Genomic DNA, 27,898 nt, shown 5'->3' with positions numbered 1-27,898 from the left:
TGTTGATTACTGAAAAACGGAATAAGGTAGAAACAATGAAAGAAAGATGAGAGTCCAATCTTTCATTTGGTAGTATGTGTGTTTCCATAGTCCAAACACAAAATTTTCTGTGGACCTTGAAAGATCAGTCAAAATACTTAAATCGGCTGGCACCCACGGCATCCCTTTTCTGAAAACGTCTGGCAGTCAAAGAATTCATTTGAGCATTTATTTCTTGGGCATTGTCTTCTCTGCTACTCAAATTAATATTATATAAGTATAAAATAATCAAAATAATGAATAAACCTTCATTTGTAAAATATAATTCTCATAACATTCACCACAAAAACTCTGGAGCTGAATTGTTCGTTGTAAAGAACAGGTAGCCTAGTTAACAGCATGAACAAAACACTAGATTTGGATGCTGCTCTGGGTTCTGCGCTGGTTGGCCGGGACGAGATTCAGGCGGACCGTCACCCTTGAGTTGCTGCCATGGAGATAGCGTTCCCGACCTACCGGGCCGTGTTTGGATGAGGAGCCACTTCCCTAATGACGTCTTCTTGCAGTGCTTCAACTTCTTAAATGGGCTTTCGAACTATTGTACAGTAGTTAAAATTATAATTTTAGCTGTAAATTGTTGCCCATTCGGCATCCATTGCAGCCATCCTAGAAGGGGGGGTTTGCACATTTGCTTTTCAGGGTTTGTAATTTATAATTTCTTCAAATAAACTGTAAATAAAAAATTTATTTGAACATACACTTCGGATTGGATCGGTATTTGGAAAGTTTTTTTTTTTTTTAAACTTACTGATCGGCCTCATAAATCCTGATCGTGTAAAGCCTATTCTCTATACCAGAGGTGGGCAATCTCGGTCCTCGAGGGCCGAAGTCCTGCAGGTTTTGTAGGTTTCTCACTTCCAACACAAGCTGATTCCAATCAACAGGATCGTTATCAGGCTTATGCAGAGCTTGCTGATGAGCTGATCATCAGTGGGGGAACAATGCTGTTTTTATTTGCCAAAATATTTTATAGAAAGGTAATTTCAGAGCTGTAATTTTAAGACTGTAATCATACCATCAGAATCTAATTAATATCAGCCCATGCCTAAGTTGCAAGTCACGCCAATACTGAGATACATAAATGAAAAGTCCTCTGTTGACTGTTATGTGTCTTTACCAACAGGAGTTGTCAATTTTGATAATTTCGTTATGCATAAGTATTTCCTTTGTAAACTAATGTGAATAAAGAAAACAATTTACAACCTGACATGCTAGATACCTTGCAGGGTTCTACGTTAAGCCTTTTCAGGTGGTGGCCAAATTGTGGTGGCCCTGCCAGAACCAGCACTGGCCCTGTGTATCGCTAGCCTAGGGCCGACATCTCACATAAGAGTTTGGTCAATTAAAAAAAAAAACCTTAAATCTATACCATTAATCAGTCCCCACATATTTGTGTATTTTTTATTTGATATTAATTAATTAATTATTTTTTTTAAACAAATTGTTCACCAATCTTGAGTGTTGAAAATTGCTTGCTTTCCGTTTTTGAGGATGACGAGAACACAGCACATTACCAAAACTCGTCACTTCATCACCGCAAGAACGACACGACTTGGCAAAACAAAAAACAAGAGGTATGATAAGTTACAAAAGAGAATAAATAGTAAACACTGCCATGATTCCTAAAAAAGATAAAGTAATTCGGAATGAATAAAACATAACTCTAAAACGTTATATTATATATAAAAATGTTGATTTCATCACAATTATTCATGAAATTTGTAGGGCCATTTGTATTTTTACCTGTGTCCAGGCTATATATACACCCTGTAGAATACACGATAAAATTAATTTGAAAAACTAACTACGTAAACACAAATAAAAGAAAAATATCTAGCGGCCATAAAAGTCACATTCAAAAGATGTGGTTATACAAGCTCTTTTCAAGATAAGTGCGAAGAATTAAATTCAATACAACAATACAATACAATACAAAAACAACAGCGTGTTAAGTACATTTAGGAGCAGCTCCCAATTATTTAACCGGCGTTTCCACACAAGCTGTGGTGTCCCAGTCTGAAAAATGGGTGGCACACTGGGTCGTACCCACAATCCCACATAATGACAGATTTCATTAAGACAGCCGAAGAAGACAAACAGCATCGTTTGCTAACTGTCAAGCTGTTAATAAAATGAATAAAGACAAATACAAGACTACTTGCTGAGAATGCTGCAGATCATTAAATTCAATGTCTCCGCTACAGTCACAGACAGCAACCCCCGCCCAATTTGAAACTATTTATGGCGATCTAAGGTTTTTATCTGCCATGATCATAACGCAACGAAGCTAGATGCTGTGCTAACCGCTACACGTTTTTCAACTGTCGAATACAATGCAATGAATGGTGGTTTTGAGGACGACTTTGAAACTATTAATTGAAAGAAATAACGTGCTCATATCTCAACCATTAATTATTTAGGTATTTAATTAGACTGCAGCTATTGTTAATAAAAAGTGTAATGGTAAGTAAAACTGCCAAAAGTTTACAGTGGTAGCCCATTGGGGCCATCATTTGTGAACTTCCGTCAGCTCTTTTTCTTTTCGGGTATAATTGTATGTGAAAAGTGAATGTTGTAAATTGTTTTATGATTGTTCGAAAGGAAACATGAACAAATAAAAACAAACAAACTTCATCTGGCCTGACAGTCACGTGGTGGCCACCAGCCATGGGGCCACCGTTAAATGTTGAACCCTGCCTTGTTTCACTGGTCACTAGGGAATTACCAGATATCCTCTTTGGAAAGAGTGTAGCGTGGGCATTGGGGCCGCAATCAGATTCTGCTGGTATGATCACCATGAGCGAAGCTTCGCAGTTTCACAGTACAGTGTTCGCTTGCGGTTTGTTTTTAGCAGCTTCGCTGTTTTGCGGATTTTTTAGTGCAATTTTGCGTGCATTTTTTTTTTACAGTAATGTACCTATTTTATAAAATTTATGAAGGTTTGAACGTTGAGTGTTTAATAGAGAAATGTAACAAAATGTAAATGCCTTGAGGAGAAAAGTGTATAAACTGTGTGGTGCAGAGTTTTAGAGCCTTAAAACATTTATAATAACTGTAAAACATAAAGCTATCTACTTTGCGGATTTAATTTAATGCGAATATTTTTTGGAACCTAACCCCAGTGGAAAACGAGGGAACACTGTATTGCAATTACAACTCTAAAATGTACTATGTGTGTCAAGTTTTGGGTAACTACTTTTTTCCATTGAATGTGCTTACACAGGTGCATAGGTACGCATTACTCAATGTAAATACAAAACAAACAAACATTTTGTTTTCTAAATATAATCAAACAATACTGTACTACAACTGGTAAAGTACTTATTTTTCAGAAAGTAGCACTTCTCTGCTTTTTTCTACGTTGTAAAGTAAGGTCAGAGTGGAAATTAACTGACAATTAGCCATGCTATCTATCTGTCTCAATATATAGTAAATTATTTCACCAATTGTTGACATTCATTAACATTAATTTCAAGGCACTATTAATGTAATATATTAATGCTACTAGGGGTGGACAATATAGCTAAAAAATCATATCATGATATTCCAAGGTAATTTGCGGTGACGATATTTTTGACAATATGGGTAATAATTACTAGTGTTGTTCCGATACCGATACTGGTATCAGCAGAGGCCCCGATTAAAACAGTGGTATGCATCTTGTGTCTTGCTCATGCACGACATTCACTGATGTGTGACATGTTCACTGCATGCCGAGCTAAGATATCCTATTGGCCCTTGAATGCTCTGAACCAATGGCAGGACAGCTTTTTCATGTTGAGAAAAAACCCCCGTAGGTATCGGTATGGTATCGGCATCGGCCGATATTGCAAAGCTGGGTGTCCGAATCGGTATCGGGGGCCAAAAAACTGTATCGAAACAACACTAATAGCTACTGAACAATATATTCGTGGTTGGTGCTTTGGGATAACAGCATTTTTATTGCACGCAATATTTAAGCCATCTTTTTTTTTTTTTTTATTGAAATGTAAACAGAGTGCAAATATAACGCAACTGTATAAGTGATACAGCTTGAAATGGGGAAAAAACTTGCTAGTTAGTGTTTTCCCTGCAAGGTCTAATTGTAACATAACTGCTTAAGCTTAATGACTAAATACAAAGAAAAAACAAACCTGTAGAAGTGGCCATTTAGTAGTGTCAGTGGCCCCCATACCTGTTTGTGCGCTTGCAAATTGAATGAGTCAAGAAAGTCCATTATTTTCTCCTGTGTGATTGATCCTCGTTTTGTAGAGGCAAAAAACTTCACCGATGATATGATAGCAGCCAGTTTGTGGCATCATGCTTTGTACATCGCAGGCAAATGTGTTGCTGGAATTTTTTTTTCTCCCTGCGATTGTTTAGACAGTGGTTATTTTGCCAAGACTGGCAACTCTCCTGCAAGCGTTATTTTTCCGTGGATGTCTCTGATTGGTCAATCGGGGGAGTGTGAAACTCTTGGCTGTAGTCATCTACAAATGGTTATGAATAACACAATTGTGCACGTCTAGGCCGCTGCGTGGTCACAACGTATACGCTGTGTCAGTGAAATGGACACGCCTTGCGAGCACTTGGCTTAAGGGTTAGCATCTCAAGTCCCGTCAACTAGGTGGCAAGTTGTCATTTACGCAAACAAAATAACCACTGCGGATTGTTTATCTTGGCCAAACAATACCTCCAGCAATGCTCGCCAAACAACGTGAGATGTTTTCATGTCCTCCTCATGTGTTAACCTGCACATATTTGGCCGTGTGTTAAAGTTCTAGTTTCCTCTCAAAGGTGGCAGTTTTCCTACATAATCTGCAAACGATTGTATTTTGCATCATATCTGACCTCTTGTAACCAAACAACCTCGACACGACAAAAGTAGCTCCACTAAATCCTCTTTTGAGGCCTAAGACGCGACAACTGGCTGTGCAAACACTTAACGACTTTGTTGTTATGTAGTAGCAAACAACGCATGTACGTCCAAATTGACACAATGACGTACGTATACGGACTGGACAACGTCAACGACATCACAAACATACAGTGTTAATTTTGTGATATTAAATTTTTTTATCACCCCCCAAAATACACCGGTAATATCGTAGAATGTATGATATGACATACCCCTTAAATGCTACCTTAACTCTTTGACTGCCAAAAACGTTAAATAACGTTTAGTAAAATCCTATGGAGGAGTGCCAAAGACGTTAAAAGACGTTTGTTTCAAAACAGAGGTGAAACTAACCATTTTCTATTGTTGATTACTGAAAAACGGAATAAGGTAGAAACAAACTTTTTTTTTTTTCTGATGAACGATGAGAGTCCAATCTTTCATTTGGTAGTATGTGTGTTTCCATAGTCCAAACACATAATTTTCTGTGGACCTTGAAAGATCAGTCAAAATGCTTAAATCGACTGGCACCCACGGCATCCCTTTTCTGAAAACGTCTGGCAGTTCACTGCCAAACGTTTTCAGAAACGGGTTGTCCCCACTGCCAGCCGATTTAAGCATTTTGAGTGATCTTTCAAGGTCCACAGAAAATGTTGTGTTTGGACTATGGAAACACACATACTACCAAATGAAAGATTGGACTCTCAGCTTTCATCAGAAAAAAAAGTTTGTTTCTACCTTATTCCGTTCTTCAGTAATCAACAATAGAAAATGGTTACTTTCACCGAAATTCTCTCTTTTGAAACAAAAAACGGAGAAAAAGAGCTTTTTGTGAAACGATGTTATTTCATGCACTCTAGTGAATTGTACACTTCTTTTTGTCCATGAATGATGCCACAAACACCTAAATAGTGCTTTACTTCTGTAAAACGCTGTCACCAACAATGAAAAAGTGTTTTTTGATTGCAAAATATGTTTATTTCCATTCAACAGTGTAACAATTTGACAAAACAATTTCGCAAATTATTTACAAATGTGTGCAACTGTGGTACTACTTACAATTATGTGGATGTTTCAAATACAGTTTTTCCTTTTGTAACGCTCTCCTGCGTGCAAGGAGACGCCAGGACTCGCACAACAGTTTACTTTCACTTTCACATTGGTCCGTTTTGCGTGCAAACGTTACACTTTCTTGACGGCCTTTTTTTCCGGGGAATAAAAAGCAAGTAGCAGACTGTACACACTCCTCCGATGAATATGCATTGGACTCGGGGCACTCTCCGTCGTCCGATCGAACGTCCGCCTGTGCGTGCTCGGCTGCGCTCCGCGTTACGACACCGTCATAGCCGCCGCATCAGCGGTTCCAATTTCGCCGTCAAGCTCGGATTCACCTTCATCATCATCGAGGATGATCACCGTCGTCATCAATGTACTATTTTAGCGTTGGTCGATGCCTTTCGTCTTGTAAGTGTAGAGCTGCTTGCAAACGCTTGCCATTGCCCGTTCCCTCCTCCATCTAGCTCCCCCCCACGTCTCCTACTGCCGCGTCAATGCTTTCCAACCACGGAGTCACCCTCATCTTCATCATCGATGATGATCATCGTCGTCAACAATGTGCTTTTTCAGCGATGCTTTTGGTCTTTGAAAAAAACGTCTCGGGTGTGAGCTCCTCGCGACCGGCCGCCATTTTTCCTTTGTCTTCCATTCTCATCTCCTGCTCGACGCTCTAGCTCCGCCTCTACTGACGCCCACCCGATCTTGTCAAAAGAGAGTCATCGCTGCCCTCTTGGGGCCAAAAATAGTCATTAGGCACAACAGACAGACTTGAAACTTTCACCAGACATGCGGAAGGGTTTCCTCTACCCGTTTCAAAAAAAAAAAAAAAATCATTGGATGACGTCTTTTGACGTCATTGGCAGTGAAGCGTAGGTTTTTACTTGACGTCTTTAAACGTCAGTGGCAGTGAAAGAGTTAAGTGCTTGCATCAACAATGACTACATTTACATTCACTCAATATTCGGGTGAAGGTCAATATTCTGGTTTCTGAAACATTTGTGATAACCCATTTACATACTTGTGCGTACAGAGTTACTCCTGTATACATGGTCATTGTGCTCAATTTGAATACCCTGTTTGAAAGAGCGAAGCATGGACAACGTCATAACGCAAATAGACATCCTTTCCACTTTTAAGTCTGTACCTTCAGTAAAAGACATTATGTCACTAACCACGCTCAATAATCGGCTTCCTCCTCGCTCCAAATGTGTGGTTCTTTGCTGTTTCATCATGCTTGTTTACCTCTGCTTGAGTATTTCCGGTGTGTTGCACGTCAGAAGCAGGGACTTATATACACATATATATTTATTTTGTTTATAGATACATACTGTGGCATTTTCATCGTAGAGACTTATAACTTGAAAACGCTGCGGAGAATTCAATGTATGCACTGTGCAAGTTAGGCTTGCTTACCGAGTAGGACGGTGCTGCGCATGCAAGTCGTTCCTGTACTCCAAATACTAAGATTCCTTGCAAATAGAGTATGCGCAGAATGCCCCGTTCAATTGAAGTATTCCGAATGCATTTATATGGCCAAATATTCGTGTTAGAAAATAAATAACCGATGGGGTCTTATTCAGGTTATTAAAAAGCTAAATAAGAGCATATTCCTTTTTTTGTGCGTGTTTACATGCCCTAATATTGCGAATATGTTGAAAGGGTTACTGACTGCATGTAAATGTAGAGGTTGAGGGATCATGTCACTTATGACTTCCCAATTTTTTTCCTCAGTTTTGGAAAAGACTATAAGACCATACTAAACTGGTAACCGGTCCATGCCTACTAAAATCAAAAAGTTTATCATGCTGAATTGGGCCAGCAAAGCCTGGTATCGGCATGTGGCATCACCAAATTTGGAATAAGCAGCCAGCAGCATCTGTCGAAAAATGCCACCAGTATCTCTCTAAAGGACCCAAATTGGCCTCATCGTATTATGACTAGCAACAAACTATCAGCTTGAATTTTGAGTTGTTTTGTTACACCTTATTTTCAATGTATTACATGTTATCATTTCCTGTGTATAGCTAGTTAAATTGTGGTTACTTTAAATGCATCTTATTTTGACATTTGTAATTTGCTGTTTTGAAATAATAGATTTATGATATTTTTTAATTAGCCCTTAGTAGATCACAGTTTCTATATATGCTATAGTTTGCATACAATAACCGAGAAACATTTTTGTTCTTTTGTCTTTCAAGTCTGACAAAACTAAGTCACGTGTATGTCTTTCTGTAACAACCACCTCCATTACCTTCTCTGTCCTCAGGTCCCCCATGACCGTTAGCCGAGGGCTACGGCTCAGCGGCTCCCCACCATTGGAGTGGTTTGTCACTGTAGTTGGAGCCCTGTGATTTCTCCCTACCTACTGCGCCCCTCCCCCCACAATTCCATCCTGTCCCTCCCCCACCCCTCCCCTCCCCATTCCCCCCTCTTCCCCTACCTCCCAAGCGTAGCTGTGCTGGACGTCATGAGCATAGTAATCGCTTTAGGAGTCACCACACCTGAAACGTCTTACACAGAAATGGCTGCTGGATCAGAGTAAGTTATCAATGGCAAATGAGTTATGATGACACCTGTCTATGGGTCAATATTTTCCCCCCAGCAACACAACAAACTAAAAACAATGCTCTGTACCTTTTAGGTATAATAAATACAGATGTTTTAAAATAGGATTTCACTCAGTCCGTTACAGTCACAAGGGTTCCCTTTCCTCTTCCTGTCAGGTTTTTTATGAGTGACCTGGGCATTCTAAGGGGATCCCAATAATTTCCTAATTCGATTGTTCTCTTCTTTATTTAGAAGTGTTCAGCATCTGCATTTTGCAGGCCAATGCCAATGTCTGTCATTTAACGTTCTTATGTACTATACCTATAAAGGAATACAAACTGTGGAGATTTCAACTGAACACTTTTGTATATATTTTTGATCTACTGAAGATATTCTCCATTTGAAAACCCTGAGAGAAAGGGAAAGGTTGGGACAGATTTCTCCAAAGAAGGGTGTTAGATTTGGCCTCATTGGTGCACATACCGGTAATTAGATAGGTGACTTGAGCCTGGCTGTTATATTGCTTTGACCTTTCTACTTGCTATTTTTCCTTATCTATAGCACTCTTGAGACACACTAACTGAATCCAGTTAAGACAGTGGGGTCAAACGTTGTCACAATGGCTACGTTTACATGCACTCAATAAGTCCTTCAAATCCTGAATATTGGCAGTATTCGGGTTTTGAAAGGCCATGTAAACATGTCAAAAGCCCACTGTGCTAAGAGCCCTGGGTTACCCCTTTTCTTACCCGAATATTTTTGTCATATAACTGCGATCAGAATCCCTCCTTTGAACGGAACATTCGTTTGTGTTCAGTGCATGCTCCTATAAGCAAGGAATCTTGGTTTTTTGAGTACAGGAAGTACTTGGATGCACGGTGTCGGGTGCGCAGCCCACCGGAAATACACAAGCAGAGATAAACAAACATGGTGAAACTCAGACGCAGCACAGAATCACACTTTTGGAGCAAGAAGGAAACCGACTGCTTTATTAGTGTGGTGAGTGACATGAATATAATGTGTTTTATTGACGATAGAAAGTAAGTAGCGGAAATGTGTCATGACGTCCATGCGTCGCCGTTTAGCGCGGGGTATACCAATTGCCACGTATACGGAACTGTATGTATGCCCTCTCTCGAATGTTAATGGGTTATCCCGAATGTTTCAGTAACCAGAATTTTGACCTTAACCCAGATATTGACAGTATATAAAGGTAGTTATTGGCTAGGCAGTCATTCCATGGTGTGGAGGTGGTGAAGAGAGTATAGGAAGAGGAATTATTTGGGAGGGATGTTAGACCTTCTTCCGCAACTAGTAAAAAAATGTTTTTTTTTTCTTATTCAATTTGTTACCATGGCCGTGTGTCAGTCTTTCCGACATCCATTCAGTAGTTCAAATGAGATTACAGTCTTCTGGTAGTCACTGTTAGTGTTGCAAGCATTGAAGATAAAGGACAGGTGAAGGTTTGCTCAGAACTTTACAAGTGGTGACTTGACTTGAAAGGTCTAGCCCCCTCCAAAATTATTCCTAATTTTATACTCTCTTGGCTGCCCCCACTCAGTGACGTGAGCCAATGTGATAATGTGTGAGTATAAGTGCCAAGAGTGTCATAGATAAGGAAGGCCATAGCAAGTAGAAATGTCATAGTAATATAACAGCCGAACTCAAATCACCTATGTAATTAATTAATTATGTGCACTGAAGAGGTCTAATCTAACAAAAGGGATTCCACTTCCTGAATTATTTTTGAGAAAGCATTTTCTTAGTTTGGGTTCCATCTAGTGGCTAATCATGTATATCTAGAGGCACAATGCAAAATACATATTAATGCAGGTTTTACCTCACTTTCTTTTAAATTTCAGCCCTGAATCAGTTGAAGCAAGCCCTGCCGTAAATGAGAAAAACTTCAACAACCACAGTTGTGGAAGTGCGCAAACTCATGGGTATCGGGGACTACCATATGCTGTGAGTACAAATGAGTATTATGCTATGTACATTCAGTTAAATATATATTTTTTAATACAACTGTGTGTCTACAGTACTGCACAAACTTGAGTGCACCCCTCACAATTGTGATCAGGTATAGCAAAATGAGTCGGACATTGCATAACTATGTTGAGGTACAAGGTAATAATGCTTCAGTAGGTGAAACTTCTACCTCTCAAGTCAATTTCATTTTCATGAATTAAACATCATCACGGCCAAAATAGCATTTTGGGAGGCGTAACGAGTTCTGCTTGAGTAAGAATCCATATTCAGTGAGAAAGCTACTCAAGTAATTGGTGAGTAACTTTGTGATTATTTTTTTTTTAAATGCATAAACATAAAATAAAATATTACCCAGCAATATAACTTAAAAACAATTATATCTATACATGGAAAAAAACTAAGGCCAATTCAGCCACATTAAATGCGCTTAAATCAACTTTATTTACAAAGGTGAAAAGGCACAATATGGTCACCATGTAGAGATGATTGAGTAATTATATATAATTTGAAGATATTGAACTTCGAGTGGATTCACCCACATTTATCATCAATGCTCATAACGATTTCATTACTCAAAAACAACATGAGTTCTGCTAACTTCTCTCTTAATCTCCTGTGTTCTACATACAGGGCAGAATGCTTTTCTTCTGCTCCTGCTCTTTTATTTCTGAAGTTTCAAGTGGAGTTTTTAAGGCAGAAATGACACATTTTTGGCAGACAGCAGCACATGACAAAGCTGTTCTTCCCTCTATTGTACGTATATTGAAGGAATATTTTGATTACTATATTAAGTGTAATCTTTGCGTGTCCAAAATAATTGTATTCAGGATCTGATGAAGAAGTTTTCTTGCAAGAATTTATTTAGAGGCCTCTAAAGACACAGTCAGGACACCACATCAGAATGCAACGTGGATCCCCCCAAGTGTGTAACAATTTACAGAACATCGACTCATTTATACTGAAAAGATAAAAGGTTCCTCTTCCCCTCCTAAGTTGATTAAAGGACAGACATGTCGACTCCTAGTGACCAAATGTGTGATGTTATTAGCAAGCAGACGTTTACATACAGACATGTTGATTCCAGTTTGGACAAAGGTGTAATCTTATTAGTAAACAGACATTTACATACAGTTCCCCTTCTTGACTGGGGGAACAAATGCAATTAGGACCTAACCCCAGACTTTTAGACTCCAATGACAGAAGGCTCTAAATAACATCATGCACATTCCTATCTTCAATAGCTTTGAGGGTGAGAGGATAAAATAAAGTTCACAAAATCATTACTCCACTGTATTATTTTAAACACTCATGATTATATCACATTGTTATGTCTATAAGTAAATTAAAAAACAGTAAAACCACAAATTGAAAATATTAAATGTCTTCAGTCCTACCATTGAACTTCTATAAATTCAAAAACCGGACATTTAATCCCACAATAGTCTAGAGAGAAAGTCCAGCGCGAATCTTGATCGTCGCAAAAATGAAGCAATGTTTATGTGTGGAGTTCAGAAAATAAGAATAGCAGGTGAGAGAGAGAGAGAAAGATAGAGGGGCTTAGCAGTCAGAATTCAGTTTGATTCATTAAAACATTCAGTGGAAGGGGCATAATAAATGTGAGGCATAACACTATGTGATGTGGTTAAGTGTCACGACGCAATAGCAGATGTGTCCGTCCCTCGAAGCCATCTCCTGATGAAGGTCTTGTTGAATGAAAAGTGCGTTCGACAGTTGGTCAAATTTTTTTTTAAAAAGAGGCGTTTGTCAGCCTTTTTCCGAACCCTGGCTCACTGCCAGAGATCGCAGGAAAGGTCACGGGACTTCATTCCCAATGTGACTCAATCCGTGCCCAGGGAAAAGGCACTCCAATGAATCTTCATTCCTCCGCGTCCTTGGGCAGCTTGTCAGGTAGACACTGGAACCGGGTGTGGTGGGATCCGTTAGATGGCTCCAATTTGTGTGGGCGCAGATCAGCAGCTTAGTCAACCCCCTCGGCCGGTTTCAATTGATGTGATTTGATGAGCCTGGGACCTCTTGGCTCACATGTGGTGGATGTGGCCCCCACCATTATGATCAGCAAACCAATCTGTGTGCAAAATCATTTTCATTTAGTCACTCATAACATACATAGTCTTCATTCTTTACTTTGAAAAGAGCACCTGGTAATTTTTAGCAAATGTTAATTGTTTCTATATCTTATGAAGTGTTCCTAGGAAACCCTTATGATGGTAGATAATGATTAATCAAATATTTTACCATGATATTTACTGTTGTAGATTTAGCATAAATGTGCTCTTTGTCGTACATCAAATTTCTGTATTTTTAACGCTGGTTTCTTATTATAGCAGTGTAAATCATTTAAAAACAACATCATCTTAACTCAGAACTATTCATGTCCGGCCGGGCCATGAACAGTCTGAGAAGAGATTTATACTTATACCTTAAATAAACACTGCAGTTCATTTTTAACAACTTGTCTCATGAAAAAATGTCACCCAGGTGTGTCAATGTTCCTTCCACACCAAAATGGCATATTCCATGGGCTCTAGAAATTATACTTTTCAATTGTTTCTGAGATGGAACATACTTACCGTATTTCTGCTATTCGGGTCGTCTTTTGTCATCTTTGTAGAACTTACTTTTCCTCCAAGTCAAATCCTCTCCATTCTCGCTCCATTCTTCGCCTGTAAATTCCTCACACCAAACTTCATTCTCACATCAGACTTCCTTTTGAACCATACACAGACAGACCAGTCATTCCCCCATCTGATAAAGATCAATTTTGATAATTTCAGACCTGAATGTGAAAACTGCAGCCGCTTCCAAATTGCTGCTTCAAAGAGGAAAAAACTGACACCTTGTGTCCTGTAGATTAAAAAAAACAACCAAATTGTGACAATTTGGCCAACACCAGAACTATAAAAAGATCTCCAGCTGAGCTAGCCATGAGCCATCAAAACAAAAGCCTTTGAGGCAAGAGTTTGTAATGTAAATTTGAATCCTGTTCAGGTAACTTAAAGTGAGAAAAACAAACAACTTAAGCAGATGTAAATTAAGATACTGCAGCGGAGGACTTTTAGGGTCAGGAGGAGAAGAAAATCCTTTTTTTTTTTTTAAACAACCCCATTAATCTATTGCAGGTCACAAATCTTCCAAATATCTGCCATCTCAACTAGTAAAAGGAACGAGTTATAATCAGAAAAACAAAACAAAATCCCTACTTTAAACCAACCAAAAAGTATTCTTAAAATGCTAACTAACCTCACCTCTTCTACAGAGTAGTGGGGGCTTGTAAAAACACAGCAGGGAACTTTGCAGATCATGACCCAATTAAAATCAGTGCTGCGACCTAAATCAAAAATTAAAACTTTAACCAGCAAATTCGCCGTAAGTGTTCCATATCTGAGTCCACTCTGAGAAGCCAAAGTTATAAAAGAGAAATGGGAAAAAAGAAAAAAATAGAAGGCCAAATTCAACAAGCATCAAACAACGGAAAATATAGTATTACAGATTAAAATAAATTTTATACTACCCTAATTCACATAAGCTGTTCTCAATTTCCGAAACTGCGTTGCTATAGATCACATCTCCTTTCTGACATAGTAGAGTGCAAATGTCTACAAACAGAATACAACATACGACCTCAGGCACCAAACTCAGATGATTCCAGAACTTTGAGTCCACAACTGGAGTTCATATTCCTTCCTGTCCTTGTCGATAGCAGTTTATGCAGGGCAAAGTTCAAAGCAAGCACTGGGCTTTGTGCACTGGAGTTCTCAGGAAAAGTTCATCATGGCAGAATCGATGATACTCCTGTCATCCTTTTCGCAGTCCGTGTGGTCACTTCCCCCCCGAAAGTGACCATTGTTCAGTTCGCCGTCCACTCTGAACATCAAGCAGAGTGCTGTCCATTCCATTTCCAGCACTTTTTGGTTGAGTCACCCAAGTGAAACACCTTTCAGTCAAAGATTGAACCTGCCTGAAACATTTATACACTCGGAACAGACAGAGGGAGATTAGATCATAGCAAGAGAACACTGCTTGTTGTCATAGCAAGAGAACACTGCTTGTTGTCATTCAATTTCCAAGAAAAAATAAAATAAAAAATTCCCCCAAAATATTTTGTTTTTCAAACTATTTTTAATTTATTCATTTATTTATTTTGTGGTTTTATTTGAATTTGATCACTACACTATAGCAAGTAGTAGTACTATATTTACGCATATGTCTACCATAGACATCTTCATTACGTGTTACCTCAAATTTAAGGAAATGTGACAGCTGTCAGTCACCCTGGCCACTTGGAGGAAAGTCCTCTCCAGACTTCTAGAATGGGACTCAGATAAAGACAAAGGTTAAATCATTTTCACACCTACGAATAAGTTATCAGAGATGCAGGGGAAATATAAAAATCAAAAATGACAGGAACAGGAACAATTTGATTTTAACAGATTAGCATTAGAAGACCCCTGCTATTCACACACACAACAGACTACAAGTCTCCCAAATGGAGACAATGGGAGAGAGGACTAAACTTATCACACCCCCTGTCCTTTTTATTTAGTTTAATTTAATTTTAACAGACAACAGTACAAATCACCACCTTCTTAAAACAGCAGCTCACGGCCTCTCTGCCTTTCATTCTGTCGTCCTCTTTGACGCCGACCTCTGCTTCTGACAACTGATTCCTCCTGGCAAGTGTCTGCCCAGTGGCCTGTTCTTCCACAAATATAGCAACGATTCCAATCATATGGTGCCCTATTCTGAAACATAATCAAATCTGATCCAACAGTATTAGGGGATGACATGTCCACAGAAGCCGAACTCACAAAGTCCTCCTCTTGTTTTCTCAAAGTTTGTAATTATAGCATTGTCAATTGTGATTCAGTATTCTTAAGTTTTTCATTTTTTGATACGATATCTTTTGCATACCTTCTCAAATGATGTTTAAGATGACTCAACCACCTTACATGTTCGGCGCCTGGCAAGTCCGGATTGGTTTCCATAGCTTGCACAATTGGTTTTGGAGCTCCTTTTAGAGTTGCAGACCGAAAAATTTGTGAATACAATACAGAATCGGTTGGCAAGTGTCCAGTCTTTAAGGAGAATTCGACAAGTGCCCGATCAATGAATGTAGCAGCGTCCTCATCAATTTTCTGAGTGAAAAATAAATCCGAAATGACAATTTCTGGAATCGGAAATAATTCACCTAATACTTCAAAAAGTGATAAATAATTCTCACGTGCTAGCGCTTCCTCATTTAGTAGAGAAGGCATCCCAGAATTAGACATTAAGGTCTCAAGTTGAGACAAGGGACACGCCTGTGTTAACAATGCACGCACATCCCCCGCTGTCAAAATCTGACCTACCACCTCTCTCTGCAAAGACCTCAGCCAATTCTGCCCCCCCGCCTGTAATGGCAGCAGTCTTTGTAGTAACACGCTCAGATCTGTAGGCAGAAATGGCTTATACATCGTAGCAGAAGTTCCAGTGGCTGGATCAACTTTCGTCAACATGGGTGCCTGCAAACTTGACTTAGAGCGAGTCACTATTTCATTAGAAGCACTGTCTAAAAGTCCATCTGGTACGCTGAGGTCACATGACCCAGAAACATTCTCCACCGCATATGTTAGTTTTGCTAATTTTCTATGTATATTTTCAATTTGACAGCTAACAGATGCTTCTCCGGTCATCTCATGTTCTCGCTGTCAGATCAATTCCTCACGTTCGGCCCTCAATGCACAATCTTGTTCAACCAATTCATCTCTAGCGGCCTTTTCGAAACGCATCAGATTAGTACGCCATCTCGAACGAAAAGACTGTGGAATCTCCGCATACCGAGCCAATTCCAATCCGAAATCTTTTGCCTTATTTAATCTGTCTTCCGGGTCATTTCTCATGCCTAACAATTTATCCAAATTCCATTCCATCCGCTTAATAGAAGCACTTACGCCCGCAGATAATTCACTAGCCGCCTTCTCAACGGAGTCGCCAGTTAACGCCTCGTCACGATTCCCCGACTCCCATTTCACATCGAGATTACCACCATTTACTGTCAATATAGGAGCTTGCAAATCCTGTAGCATCTGAATAGCCGTACTATACGGTGATTGAGTAAACGGGTTCTTAGGACCAAATTCAACACTCGCACTGGCTTCCGCATACGCTGGAGGAGTCATTATCCTAGCATTAGCCATGCGGTCATCAAACACGTTGCCATTAGCCGAGCCGTGGCTAGCGGACTCGCTCAACACAGCTTTCCGAGCAACTTTCACAGAGCTGCCCAAAGCAAGCATTCTAGCGTTGACCAACATTTGGTCCACGACCTTACATTGTCGTCTAACTTTCCTTCCATTCAAAGAAAATATAGATGTGTTTTTCACGGAGTTAGTCAGCAACCGGCGTTGTCTCACACACGCAAGCTCCACGGATTTCATTAATGCAATCAAACATACCTTCGACTCCAGACATGGGAACCAACCATCATCACAATTAGTACGCATCCATTCATATAAAAGATTTTTCGACTTAATTCTCTGGCGTGGTGGGAGCGCTTCAACCATTACGAGCGTTGCAGCCTTTATCTGTTCGCTCAGCGAAAGGTTCAGAATATGGACCGGAAGTTTATGCAAATCAAACCAGCCGGAGTCTTGATCAAAAATGTCGTCCATTATATGTAGTAATTAGTCGTTCTTAATATTTATAAAGTCAGTGACGTCTCACTTATGATGCTACGATATAACAGATCAAAAGTATTCTCATTAATCCCCCCCCAAAAAAAATTTTTTTAAATTTTTTTTTTAAGACAAACACAAACAAGACGAAAATGAAACAGATATTAAATACCTTTTGCGCGACTTTAATAAATATATCCTGGATCTTCACGGGCGGCTTATATCACACAGCTCTCAACCGAAAAAACGGCAGGCTTTCTTTTATATCAGTCCACGCACCGTAGCGATCTACGCGACATACGGGCGTTTAATTCAGCATCACTACGCGTGATCAACGCGAGCTGCTTATTTCACAACACACATCAGCAACACATAGTGCGATCACCACTAGCTGCTTATAACACCACAACAACAGAAACAGCCTATTCCTCCGTGGTACTCAATGTCTTATGCCGTTTCAAACGGCGGAGCGCTCCGACTTGACGTCACTTCCGTAAACACGGGGCATTTTTATGCGCGACTTAATATTTTCCCGGCTTCTTATTTAACACAACACACACACACCGAGGAATTATGTCCCTCGGTTTAGTAATTCCACACAGCACACACCTTGATACCACACAGGCGGCTAATCCACTCCGCACGCCCAGTAGAAATATACGGACGGCTTATTCATACGAAAAAATAAAAAAAACAGCCTATTCCACCGCGGAAAAAACTCCCATGCATGGTTCAATGTCGTAGTAATTTTCAAAATCGAGGACTTTCCGTCCCACCGTAAGAAATACTACTACAACCCCCCTAACTTGTTCACAGATCCCAAATACAACTTAGCACAGACGAAATGCAACTGTATTGATCCTAAACAACCAGAATTTCTCTACGTGGATAAAATGTCCACTCACCTTGTTAATATTTTTGCGCTTTAGAAATCCGGCGTTCAGGATCAATCACAGCTGTTGAAAAAACGTCTCAATAAGTCCACGTCGGCGTCACCATTTTGAAGGAATATTTTGATTACTATATTAAGTGTAATCTTTGCGTGTCCAAAATAATTGTATTCAGGATCTGATGAAGAAGTTTTCTTGCAAGAATTTATTTAGAGGCCTCTAAAGACACAGTCAGGACACCACATCAGAATGCAACGTGGATCCCCCCAAGTGTGTAACAATTTACAGAACATCGACTCATTTATACTGAAAAGATAAAAGGTTCCTCTTCCCCTCCTAAGTTGATTAAAGGACAGACATGTCGACTCCTAGTGACCAAATGTGTGATGTTATTAGTAAACAGACATTTACATACAGTTCCCCTTCTTGACTGGGGGAACAAATGCAATTAGGACCTAACCCCAGACTTTTAGACTCCAATGACAGAAGGCTCTAAATAACATCATGCACATTCCTATCTTCAATAGCTTTGAGGGTGAGAGGATAAAATAAAGTTCACAAAATCATTACTCCACTGTATTATTTTAAACACTCATGATTATATCACATTGTTATGTCTATAAGTAAATTCAAAAACAGTAAAACCACAAATTGAAAATATTAAATGTCTTCAATATACCGCTTATTCTTACTGCGGTCATGAGTAAGCTGGAGCCCATTTGTAAAGTAAATATAGATTTTTGCCATGCTTCATGTGAATGAGTCACATTGAAAACTTTGCTTCCGTGCGAGACTGCGCAGACTGTGTTGTCATGGGACTTTCTGAAAGTGCATTGATGAAATGGAATCAAATGTCACTAGTTGGATTGGTGGATTGGTGAAACAGTCATGTGATAAGAAGTCTCCCTGAAAAACCAAAACAGATTGCACAAGAATAATAGCTGTAGATAAAATTACAAGTTGCAAGTAGGATGTAGCTTAATGCAGGGCTCTAAATTACGGTAACACCTGCCAACCCGCCAAATGCGGGTTAAAATTCATTTTGGCGGGTGGTCATAAATATTTACTAGCCAATTTGGCCGGTAAAGCAAAAGGCATTTGCGTCTCTCAGTGCCATGCTACGCTATTTGTTTGCTGTCGTCTGCACCCCGCTAGTAACTCCTACATTATTTACATATCCAATGAATACTGCCGCAATGCTATGTAATGGCCTTTATTATTCCCATTTGCTCCAGGTATTTCGCGCTATTGGCTGTAGTGCAACCAACATGGCGGCAATGAACCAATAAACAGCAATCCTCCAGTAAACGAAAAAAAAGATGCAATCGGCGCGAGAGACTAACAGTAATGAGGGAAGTTGAAAGAAAACTGGGGCTTAAGTATAAAGTCAAATGTAAATAAAACTAACTTGTATGCGGCGATGATTGAATTTGGGACAGACGAGTTTGGGCAAGAAGAGAAAAGCGGTGGTTGAATTTGGGACAGATGAGTTCGGGCGAGAAGACAAGAAAGAATGGAGGGAATATGTTATCAGCGACAAGCGTGCGAAGTGAAAAACCATGAACGCAAAAGAAAAAAACTAAATGAACAGTTTTGTGGTGGGAACTAATATTTGTTAAGTCGAGATACCAAAGAATCACGAGAGTGCCCGAAGTCACCAGGAGAGCCAAAGAATTAAAAATGCCAACACAGGGGAGAAGGGAAACCTCACTCTAATGAAAACAGCAGAATTGGAGATGTTTTGAAATGTTCGCGCCATTGGAAAAGGAGCAGGCCTTTCACAGACCGTATGGATTAAGTGTGGAGTGGAGTAAGTGAATTAACTTTACTATATGTTTCAGAATCAGTGTGTTTTATACGATGCCATAGACATACTGTTTTGGCTGGTGAAAATTGTTTGGCTAGTAACTTTAGAGTGTCACCAGCCACGTTGGCTGGTCATCAAAAAAAATAATTTAGAGCCCTGGCTTAATGTAACACAGTAAAAAACGTATTTTTAATAGCATGGAAATACTAGACGAGAATACATACCAAAAGGACTAGTGACCCCCGGGTGACCCAGATCTTGTGTATTAGAGGCCATGGTACCCGGAAGTTTCTCGCTCGAACACGAGGGTTCCCAGTGACAAGCCACTCTTATGGGACTAACAGAACCGTAGTTACGTAACTCATTCTATTTTGTCCGTCGCCAAGAGATGTGGGTAGAGTAGCCAAAAATTGTACTCAAGTTAGAGTAGCATTACTTCAAAATAATATTACTCAAGTAAAAGTAAAAAGTAGTCATCAAAAAATCACTCAAGCATGAGTAAAAAAAAGTATTTGCTGAAAAGAATACTCAAGTACTGAGTAACTGCTTGAACATAAAGTCTGATTATTATTATTTTTAAAACAATGTCATCAAACAGACAAATATAAATAATTATGTGCAAACTCTGGCATCTTTCAATGATAAAATAAAAAATTTGAGCTCGAACAACAGTGCAAGCAGACACGGTAGCCCAAGCTGCATGCACAATCCATTCACAAATTGTGACGTAACTCGCTCTGCGCTGCTTCCCAGTATAATCACCATAGGTGGCAGTTTCTTAAAGTGAAGCACCAAGACGTCATCTTTCAGTAGACTCTTTTGGGTACTCATCATGCCTACCAGTCCTCAACCAGGGCCGCATTTTCTGTATATAAGCAATGTGTCCGCAGAAATGCACCCACACAGTCAAGTGGCGCGTTTACCAAAGTCTCACAACAACATTGACAGATTTTGGAACTTGGTGCACACAAAAAGAACATTTCATTATTAGGTGCCCTGTCGATTATTAACTCTTTCACTGCCACTGACGTTTAAAGACGTCAAGTAAAAACCTACGGAGCGCTGCCATTGACGTCTAAAGACGTCATCAAATTTTTTTTTTTTTTTGAAAAGGGTGCGGGCAAGGCTTCCGGAGCTGTGGTGAAAGTTTCCAGCCGGTCTGTTGTGCCCAATGACTATTTTTGGCCCCTAGAGAGCAGCGATGACTCTCTTTTGACAAGATCGGGTGGGCGTCAGTAGAGGCGGAGCTAGAGCGTCGAGCAGGAGATCAGAATGGAAAACAAAGGAAAAATGGCGGCCGGTCGCGAGGAGCTCACGCCCGAGCCGTTTTTTTCAAAGACCAAAAGCATCGACCAACGCTAAAAGAGCACATTGCTGACGACGATGATCATCATCGATGATGAAGATGAGGGTGGTGACTCCGTGGTTGGGAAGCATTGACGCGGCAGTAGAAGACGTTAGATGGAGATAGATGGAGGAGGGAACGGGCAATTGCGAGCGTTTGCAAGTAGCTCTACACTTACAAAACAAAAGGCATCGACCAACGCTAAAAGAGTACATTGATGACGACGATGATCATCATCGATGATGATGAAGGTGAATCCGAGTTTGACGGCGAAATTGGAACCGCTGACGCGGCGGCTATGACAGTGTCGTAACGCAAAGCACAACCGAGCACGCACAGGCGGACGTTCGATCGGACGACGGAGAGTGCCCCAAGTCCAATGCATATTCATCAGAGGAGTGTGTACACAGTCTGCTACTTGCTTTTTATTCCCCGGAAAAAAAGGCCGTCAAGAAAGTGTAACGTTTGCACGCGAAACGGACCAATGCGAAAGTGAAAGTAAACTGTTGTGCGAGTCCTGGCGTCTCCTTGCACGCAGGAGAGCGTTACAAAAAGAAAAACTGTATTTGAAACATCCACATAATTGTAAATAGTACCACAGTTGCACTCATTTGTAAATAGTTTGCGAAATTGTTTTGTTCGAAATTGTTACACTGTTGAATGGAAATAAACGTATTTTGCAATCAAAAAACACTTTTTCATTGTTGGTGAAAGCGTTTTACAGAAGTAAAGCACTATTTAGGTGTTTGTGGCATCATTCATGGACAAAAAGAAGTGTACAATTCACTAGAGTGCATGAAATAACATAGTTTCACAAAAAGCCGTTTTTCTCCGCTTTTTGTTTCAAAACAGAGAATTTCGGTGAAAGTAACTATTTTCTATTGTTGATTACTGAAGAACGGAATAAGGTAGAAACCAAAAAAATTTTTCTGATGAAAGATGAGAGTCCATCTTTCATTTGCTAGTATGTGTGTTTCCATAATCCAAACACAACATTTTCTGTGGACCTTGAAAGATCACTCAAAATGCTTAAATCGGCTGGCACTGGCGACAACCCGTTTCTGAAAACGTCTGGCAGTGAAAGAGTTAAGAAAATTGAAGACTATCGTGCGCCTTATGGCCGTAAAAATACAGGGAATGGGCCAAATGCGGAGAACGAATTTCGCCCCACACCACCTACGCCACCTACCTCTGCTTCGCCCCACGCCACCTACCTCTGCTCTCCAAATACCAGTGGTGGTGCTTAACTCTTTCACTGCCAGACGTTTTCAGAAACGGGTTGTCCCCACTGCCAGCCGATTTAAGCATTTTGAGTGATCTTTCAAGGTCCACAGAAAATGTTGTGTTTGGACTATGGAAACACACATACTACCAAATGAAAGATTGGACTCTCAGAAGCCCCGAAGGGCTGAGGACCACGCCCAGAGAGGGGAGTGGCGACATCAAAACTGTAAAATCTGGAAAAGGTGCTAGGCAACGGGGTCCACTCAGCAGCCGGCACACCACGTCACAAAGAGCTTCCACCTGTTAGCATACTGCATCTGAGTAGACAGAGCCCTGACATATAGAATGGTATGCCTGTCCAAATCCAAACAGTCGGTTAGCAGTGGGTTGGGCCCATCAGCGGCCAATCAAAAAAATGAAGGCCACAAAGGTCGGGGTGCCAAATCCGACACGCTTGCTAGGACAACAGATCCAACAAGTTGGGGAGACGCCACCGGGTCAGAGGAGGAGGGACTGAGCTGCAGGGGGAGACCACGTCCGGGCCGGACAGAAAGGGACCACTAGCAGTAGCATGTGGCCCTCTTGAAGGACTCTCTGAAGTGTCAGCCAAATCAGAGGGAGCGGCGGAAAGGCACAGAGAAGGCATGCCGGGGTGCCTTGGTACGAGGTCCCAGGCTTAAATGGGGAGCAGGTGTGTAAATTTGGTGTGATCAATCTCATACTGGTTACACAAAAAGAGAATTGCTCTCCATAAAGATGGACTAATCAACAAATACATTGCCAACACCCTGAGACTGAGTTTCAGCACAGTAGCTACTGCTAGGTTCGGATAGGAAATATTCCATTGACCCGTGTGTCTCGTGCCTTTTTTGTTTGCGGGGGGAATTACATGGTTATTGCTTTGATTGCTTTGAGCGGAGAAGGATCCCCACATTTTTCCCTCGTCAGAAAAAAAAAGTTTGTGCGTTGCTTCTCAGTCCGGTGGTTGTGGTAACTTTGGCCTTTAACTCTTTCACTGCCACTGACGTTAAAAGACGTCAAGTAAAAACCTACGGAGGGCCACCAATGACGTTAAAAGACGTCATCCAATTTTTTTATTTTTTTTTAAACGGGTGGAGGAAAGCCTTCCCCAGCTGTGTTGAAAGTTTCAAGCAGGTCTAGTGAGCCTAATGACTATTTTTGGCCCCTAGATGGCAGCAATGACTCTCTTTTGACAAGATTGGGTAGGCGTCAGCAGAAGACGTGAGGCGGGGCTAGAGTGTTGAGGGGGACAATGGCTGAAGAAGCCATAATGGCGACCGGTTTGCAAGCAGCTCACGGTCGAGCCGTTTTTTTCAAAGACGAAAAGCATCGAGCAACGCTATAAAGAGCACATTGATGACGACGATAATCATCATCGATGATGATGATGGTGACTCCGAGGTTGACGGCGAAGTTGGAAGCGTTGACGCGGCGGCTATGACGACGTCATAAAAGGTTCACGGGCTCGCGATGCCAACAACGGAAAACGCGGAGCACAACCGAGCACTGGAGTACTGGACGTGATCTGGAGCGACTTAGTGACTGTTATTTTACAAATTAAAAGTTATTATTGCCCATAGAGCCATGGAATCTATTACTTCAACCAAAGGTCGCCCGTCAGTCGAAGTTGCACATTTAGTCGGGACTCATAGATCGCGATATTTACTTAAGTTGGAGATCGCTAGTTTGAAAACAGCCCTTTACCTTCTGTTGCCTGCTGTTTTTTTACCAAGTTAATCAAAACGCTGACTTTGCCGGAATTCACAGCGCACGACCTATATCATAAATATATATCAATGCCGTCTCTTCTTACACTGGGGCTGATTCAAAAGCTTATCGCTGACTGAGTCTCTGGGAGATGCTATGCTTACACCGGGGGACAATATACCTCGTAATGCAAAGGTAAAACTTGTTTATCATGCTAACTGAATTATTTTTTAAATCGTCCGTTCTATATTGAAACACTGTGATGATGTTATGTTACTATGTTTACTAGCATGGAACAAATTACTATCGTAGTGGCAAGCTATGCAGTAATTTCATGAATATGACTCCGGCTTCAGAGTGAAAAACTCCCAAGCACAAAGACGAAATCCCCCATTATTAAACAGTCAAATGCACTTAATAGTTTTGAAAAAGGTGCATTTTAAAATTAAGCTGTGTGTTCGTGCATTTAGATTGGACGCTAACTATCTGGCTCGTTAATGTAATTTGAAACACGCAATTCAACACCTCTGTTACAATCTTTGTTAGAGTGTACGTTTACTAGTAAAATGTATAAACATCTATCTACTAATTACAACATTTATCTACTAACCTCGCAAAAAATTATCGCTGCAAATCCGTGAATACTTATTGGGCTGCCAGTCCTTTCTGTTGATTGCTGCTATCAATCGACGTCATTCGTCTTCATTAGTAGGTGTGTGATAAAAAGGAACATTTGGTTTACTCCTTTGTCAGTACAACCGACCGCACAGCAAAATATGTTCATTTTATAAGATAATCGATTAGATAAAGGACTTAAATGTACGAGATTCAATGGTTACAATACAGGCAAGTGGCTCTTTTGCCGTCCAGCGTCCTGGAGGGGGCGTTCCCATGAGGGCTGTGACGTGCAAAAGGTCAATAGGCTCTGCTATGGGGTATATGCCACTGAAGAGGCAGGACTTCCGACTTGGCTTTCACACATCAGCTTTGTTTCCGTTTCCTGTTTGCGACGTATGGGCCGCGTCCCAGTTCTTGCGCTTCCGCCTTTGTGCCCCTCGGTTGCGCGTTCCCGTCGACGGGTGCGAGTGTGTAGTGTGTCTGTCTCAGTTGTCCGAAGCATTTCAGGGAGTTGAGACGCCCGGTTGGGGGGCGCAGGGGTGGGGGTGTGAGTGTTGGAACGCGGCCATCAGTGGTCGGAAACGACACTGTGTGAAACCCGGAAGTTGGAAGTCCGTGGCATCTTCCCCATTAGAAGCTGGCTGTCTTGTATATCTCTGGTTCCCACACACCACAATGTTTTTTTTTTTTCAGTATTGAGCTCAGTATTGATCATTTGACATGTCATCATCATTGTTCTCCTTTTTTTTTTTGGTATGTGGGTGTGTGTTTGTGCGTGCGTGTAAAAAAAAAAATAAAAATCCCATACCATTCACCTAAACCAAATACTTCAGAATCCAGCCAGAGTCGTGGGGCCGTCAGGAGACCCGAAGAAGGACCAAAGAAAAGAAAGGAAAGTGAAGTCCAGCACCGACCAGACATCACCCACCGGGCCACCAACCAGAGTCCTTCACCAACCCCAGAGACATCCAAACTCCAACAAATCAGGGAGACCTCAAGGGCCCAAAGGAAAGACTGAGGAAAGGTAGGAAGGACAGACGAAGCAGAGTGAGATCCCAGACACCAGCATCCACCGATTCAATGACCTGAGGGAGAAGCAGATTGTGTCTGAGTTACGATAGATGCTGGTGTGGTGGATCTGGCATGCATGAAAATCTCCACCAAAGAGGGGAGCCGTCGACCCCCGCCAGGGCAGAGCAAGCGCAACACCTCAGGGCCACCGGCCGGAGAGCAAACCCAGGAGCAGGAGCGCCCCCCACCCCAACGCGGCCCGCGCCCCCAACCCAACGCAGCAGGACGGGGCACTGCAGGCCCGCCAGGCACCCCACCGGCCCACAACCCCCGCTCCCCCCACGACCCCCCCGCACCCCACCCACCCCCGCCATCCACCCCAACCCAGCCCCAGCCGCCCCCAATGTTTTGTTTTGTATTGTCCTACATTAAGGGGTGAACATAACAATTTTGGCATGGTCGTCAAATGAGCAGTGAGCACCAGAGGTACGGTAGTTGTTTGGTGCGCAGTTTTTTCCCCACCCACTGACCTCATGGATGAACTTAAAGACTTAGAGCACTTCTGGGCAACATTTATCGTTAATATGTGTAGATATGGCATTTTAACCCATTAAGGCCTAAAATACCTGCCAAAACATGCCACTAAAACCTATGAGTTACCCCCTGGAAATTAAACAATACTGTCAATGCCTACTAAATAATTTATAACTCAGCCCCTCAAGCAGACAGAAACATAATTACAAAAATGTTTGAGAGCTTACACCTGTGGCTTTCACACAATCTTTTTTAAAAAACAATTATAAACCTTCATAATTTTTTTTACAAACTTCACAAAAAAATCTAATAAAATAAACATAAATGTGTGAATAATAGACCTTTAAATTATTTTTTGTTTGAATTACTGTACATTTTTTGGGTTTTATTTTATTTCTCTGTGAAGATTGAAAATACAATAGTATGTGAGCCCCATACCGATAAATAGCCCAATAAAAGTTTTTATCTTTTGCCACCATTTTTGCCCTAGCTTTAGTGTGTTGGCTTGGGACACTGTAAATATTGATTTCAACACCGAGGTGTTCTTCAGTAAAAGTGTAACAACAGCGTAGCATCTGCGGATATACTTACTTTCAACACTGGGGCGCAGCTGTAATACTGTATTTTCACGACTATAAGGCGCACTTTAAAGTCTTAAATTTTCTCAAAAATCGACGGTGCGCCGAATAGTGAGGTGCACCTTGTGTGTGGTCCAAGGTCCAAAATCTGACTTGACTGTGTGAGAGGACCTCCCGCACACATTGCTTATATACAAGAAAGGCGGACCTGACTGATGACAGACATGAGAGCACGGAAGAGTCAACTTGGTGGCGAGTTCTCCAGCTCCTCCTCTCCCTCGCTCCCTCCCGTAATGGTGTTCGCTCTGCCTGTCGTGACTTGTGTTCAAACTTATGCCATGGCGCTAAAGCTTGCATGGTCAGTGAGTATGTGTCCTCTTTTTTTTTCTTTGTTGCTTGTTTTAGAGCTTAACGAGCTTACAAGCTAATTGTTTGATTGACAGCTCCCTCCAAAAGTGAACGATCTGCTGAGCAGAGAGTGAAGGAGATAGAACATACCAAATGCAAAGGCGTGTCCAGTCTAAACTACTACATACAGTAGTGTATTGTTTCCTTTCTTTATTTAAATGCTTTATTGAACAGCGTGCACTTAAAGCAACAGACATGCAAAAGTCACTTTGAAGTAGTGCAGGTCTACACAGTGTAGCTAAACAGATCACACCACATACGTAAAGACACCAGATTGGTTTTGCTCACGCATCACTTTTCCTTCCTCATCTCTGTGACTCAAATGCGCGCACCTCTCTCAGCCGCTGTGAAAAATAAAGTTCGGCAAATGTTTTGGATACAGAGGATCATGAGGACTATGAGCAACGTGAGTACATTGTTATACACTTCAAGTGCAACTGAACTCACGGTTTACATTGTTACTTCAACCAAACTCAGTTTTGTTCCGCTCGCTGCCTTTTTACAAACATGCGCTAGCACTAGCATGTTTTAGCATAATAGCATGCTACCATATGTTTTGAGCTAGCGTATGTTT

General features: G+C 41.0%; 1 protein-coding gene across 12 annotated transcripts in view; it reads left to right on the top strand.

Annotated features, from left to right (window-relative positions):
- setd5 (SET domain containing 5) overlaps positions 1–27,898 on the top strand; it is a 75,254-nt gene that overhangs the window by 15,016 nt on the left and 32,340 nt on the right. For 8 of the 12 annotated variants that reach the window (XM_077572564.1, XM_077572563.1, XM_077572561.1 and 5 more), the window contains exons 2-3: positions 8,238–8,509; positions 10,381–10,483. The exons of 2 other annotated variants lie outside the window; for them this stretch is intronic. In XM_077572564.1, the coding sequence (XP_077428690.1) occupies positions 8,439–8,509; positions 10,381–10,483 (174 nt within the window). In that variant the 5' untranslated portion in view covers positions 8,238–8,438. The remainder of the gene's footprint in view (positions 1–8,237; positions 8,510–10,380; positions 10,484–27,898) is intronic. 2 more of the 12 variants (XM_077572567.1, XM_077572566.1) reach the window with 1 other exon arrangement.

This window comes from Vanacampus margaritifer, chromosome 8 (genome assembly GCF_051991255.1).
Source record: "Vanacampus margaritifer isolate UIUO_Vmar chromosome 8, RoL_Vmar_1.0, whole genome shotgun sequence".
NCBI lineage: Eukaryota > Metazoa > Chordata > Actinopteri > Syngnathiformes > Syngnathidae > Vanacampus > Vanacampus margaritifer.
Note: the sequence above shows the minus strand (reverse complement) of the source record. Positions and strands in the feature narration are given on the sequence as shown.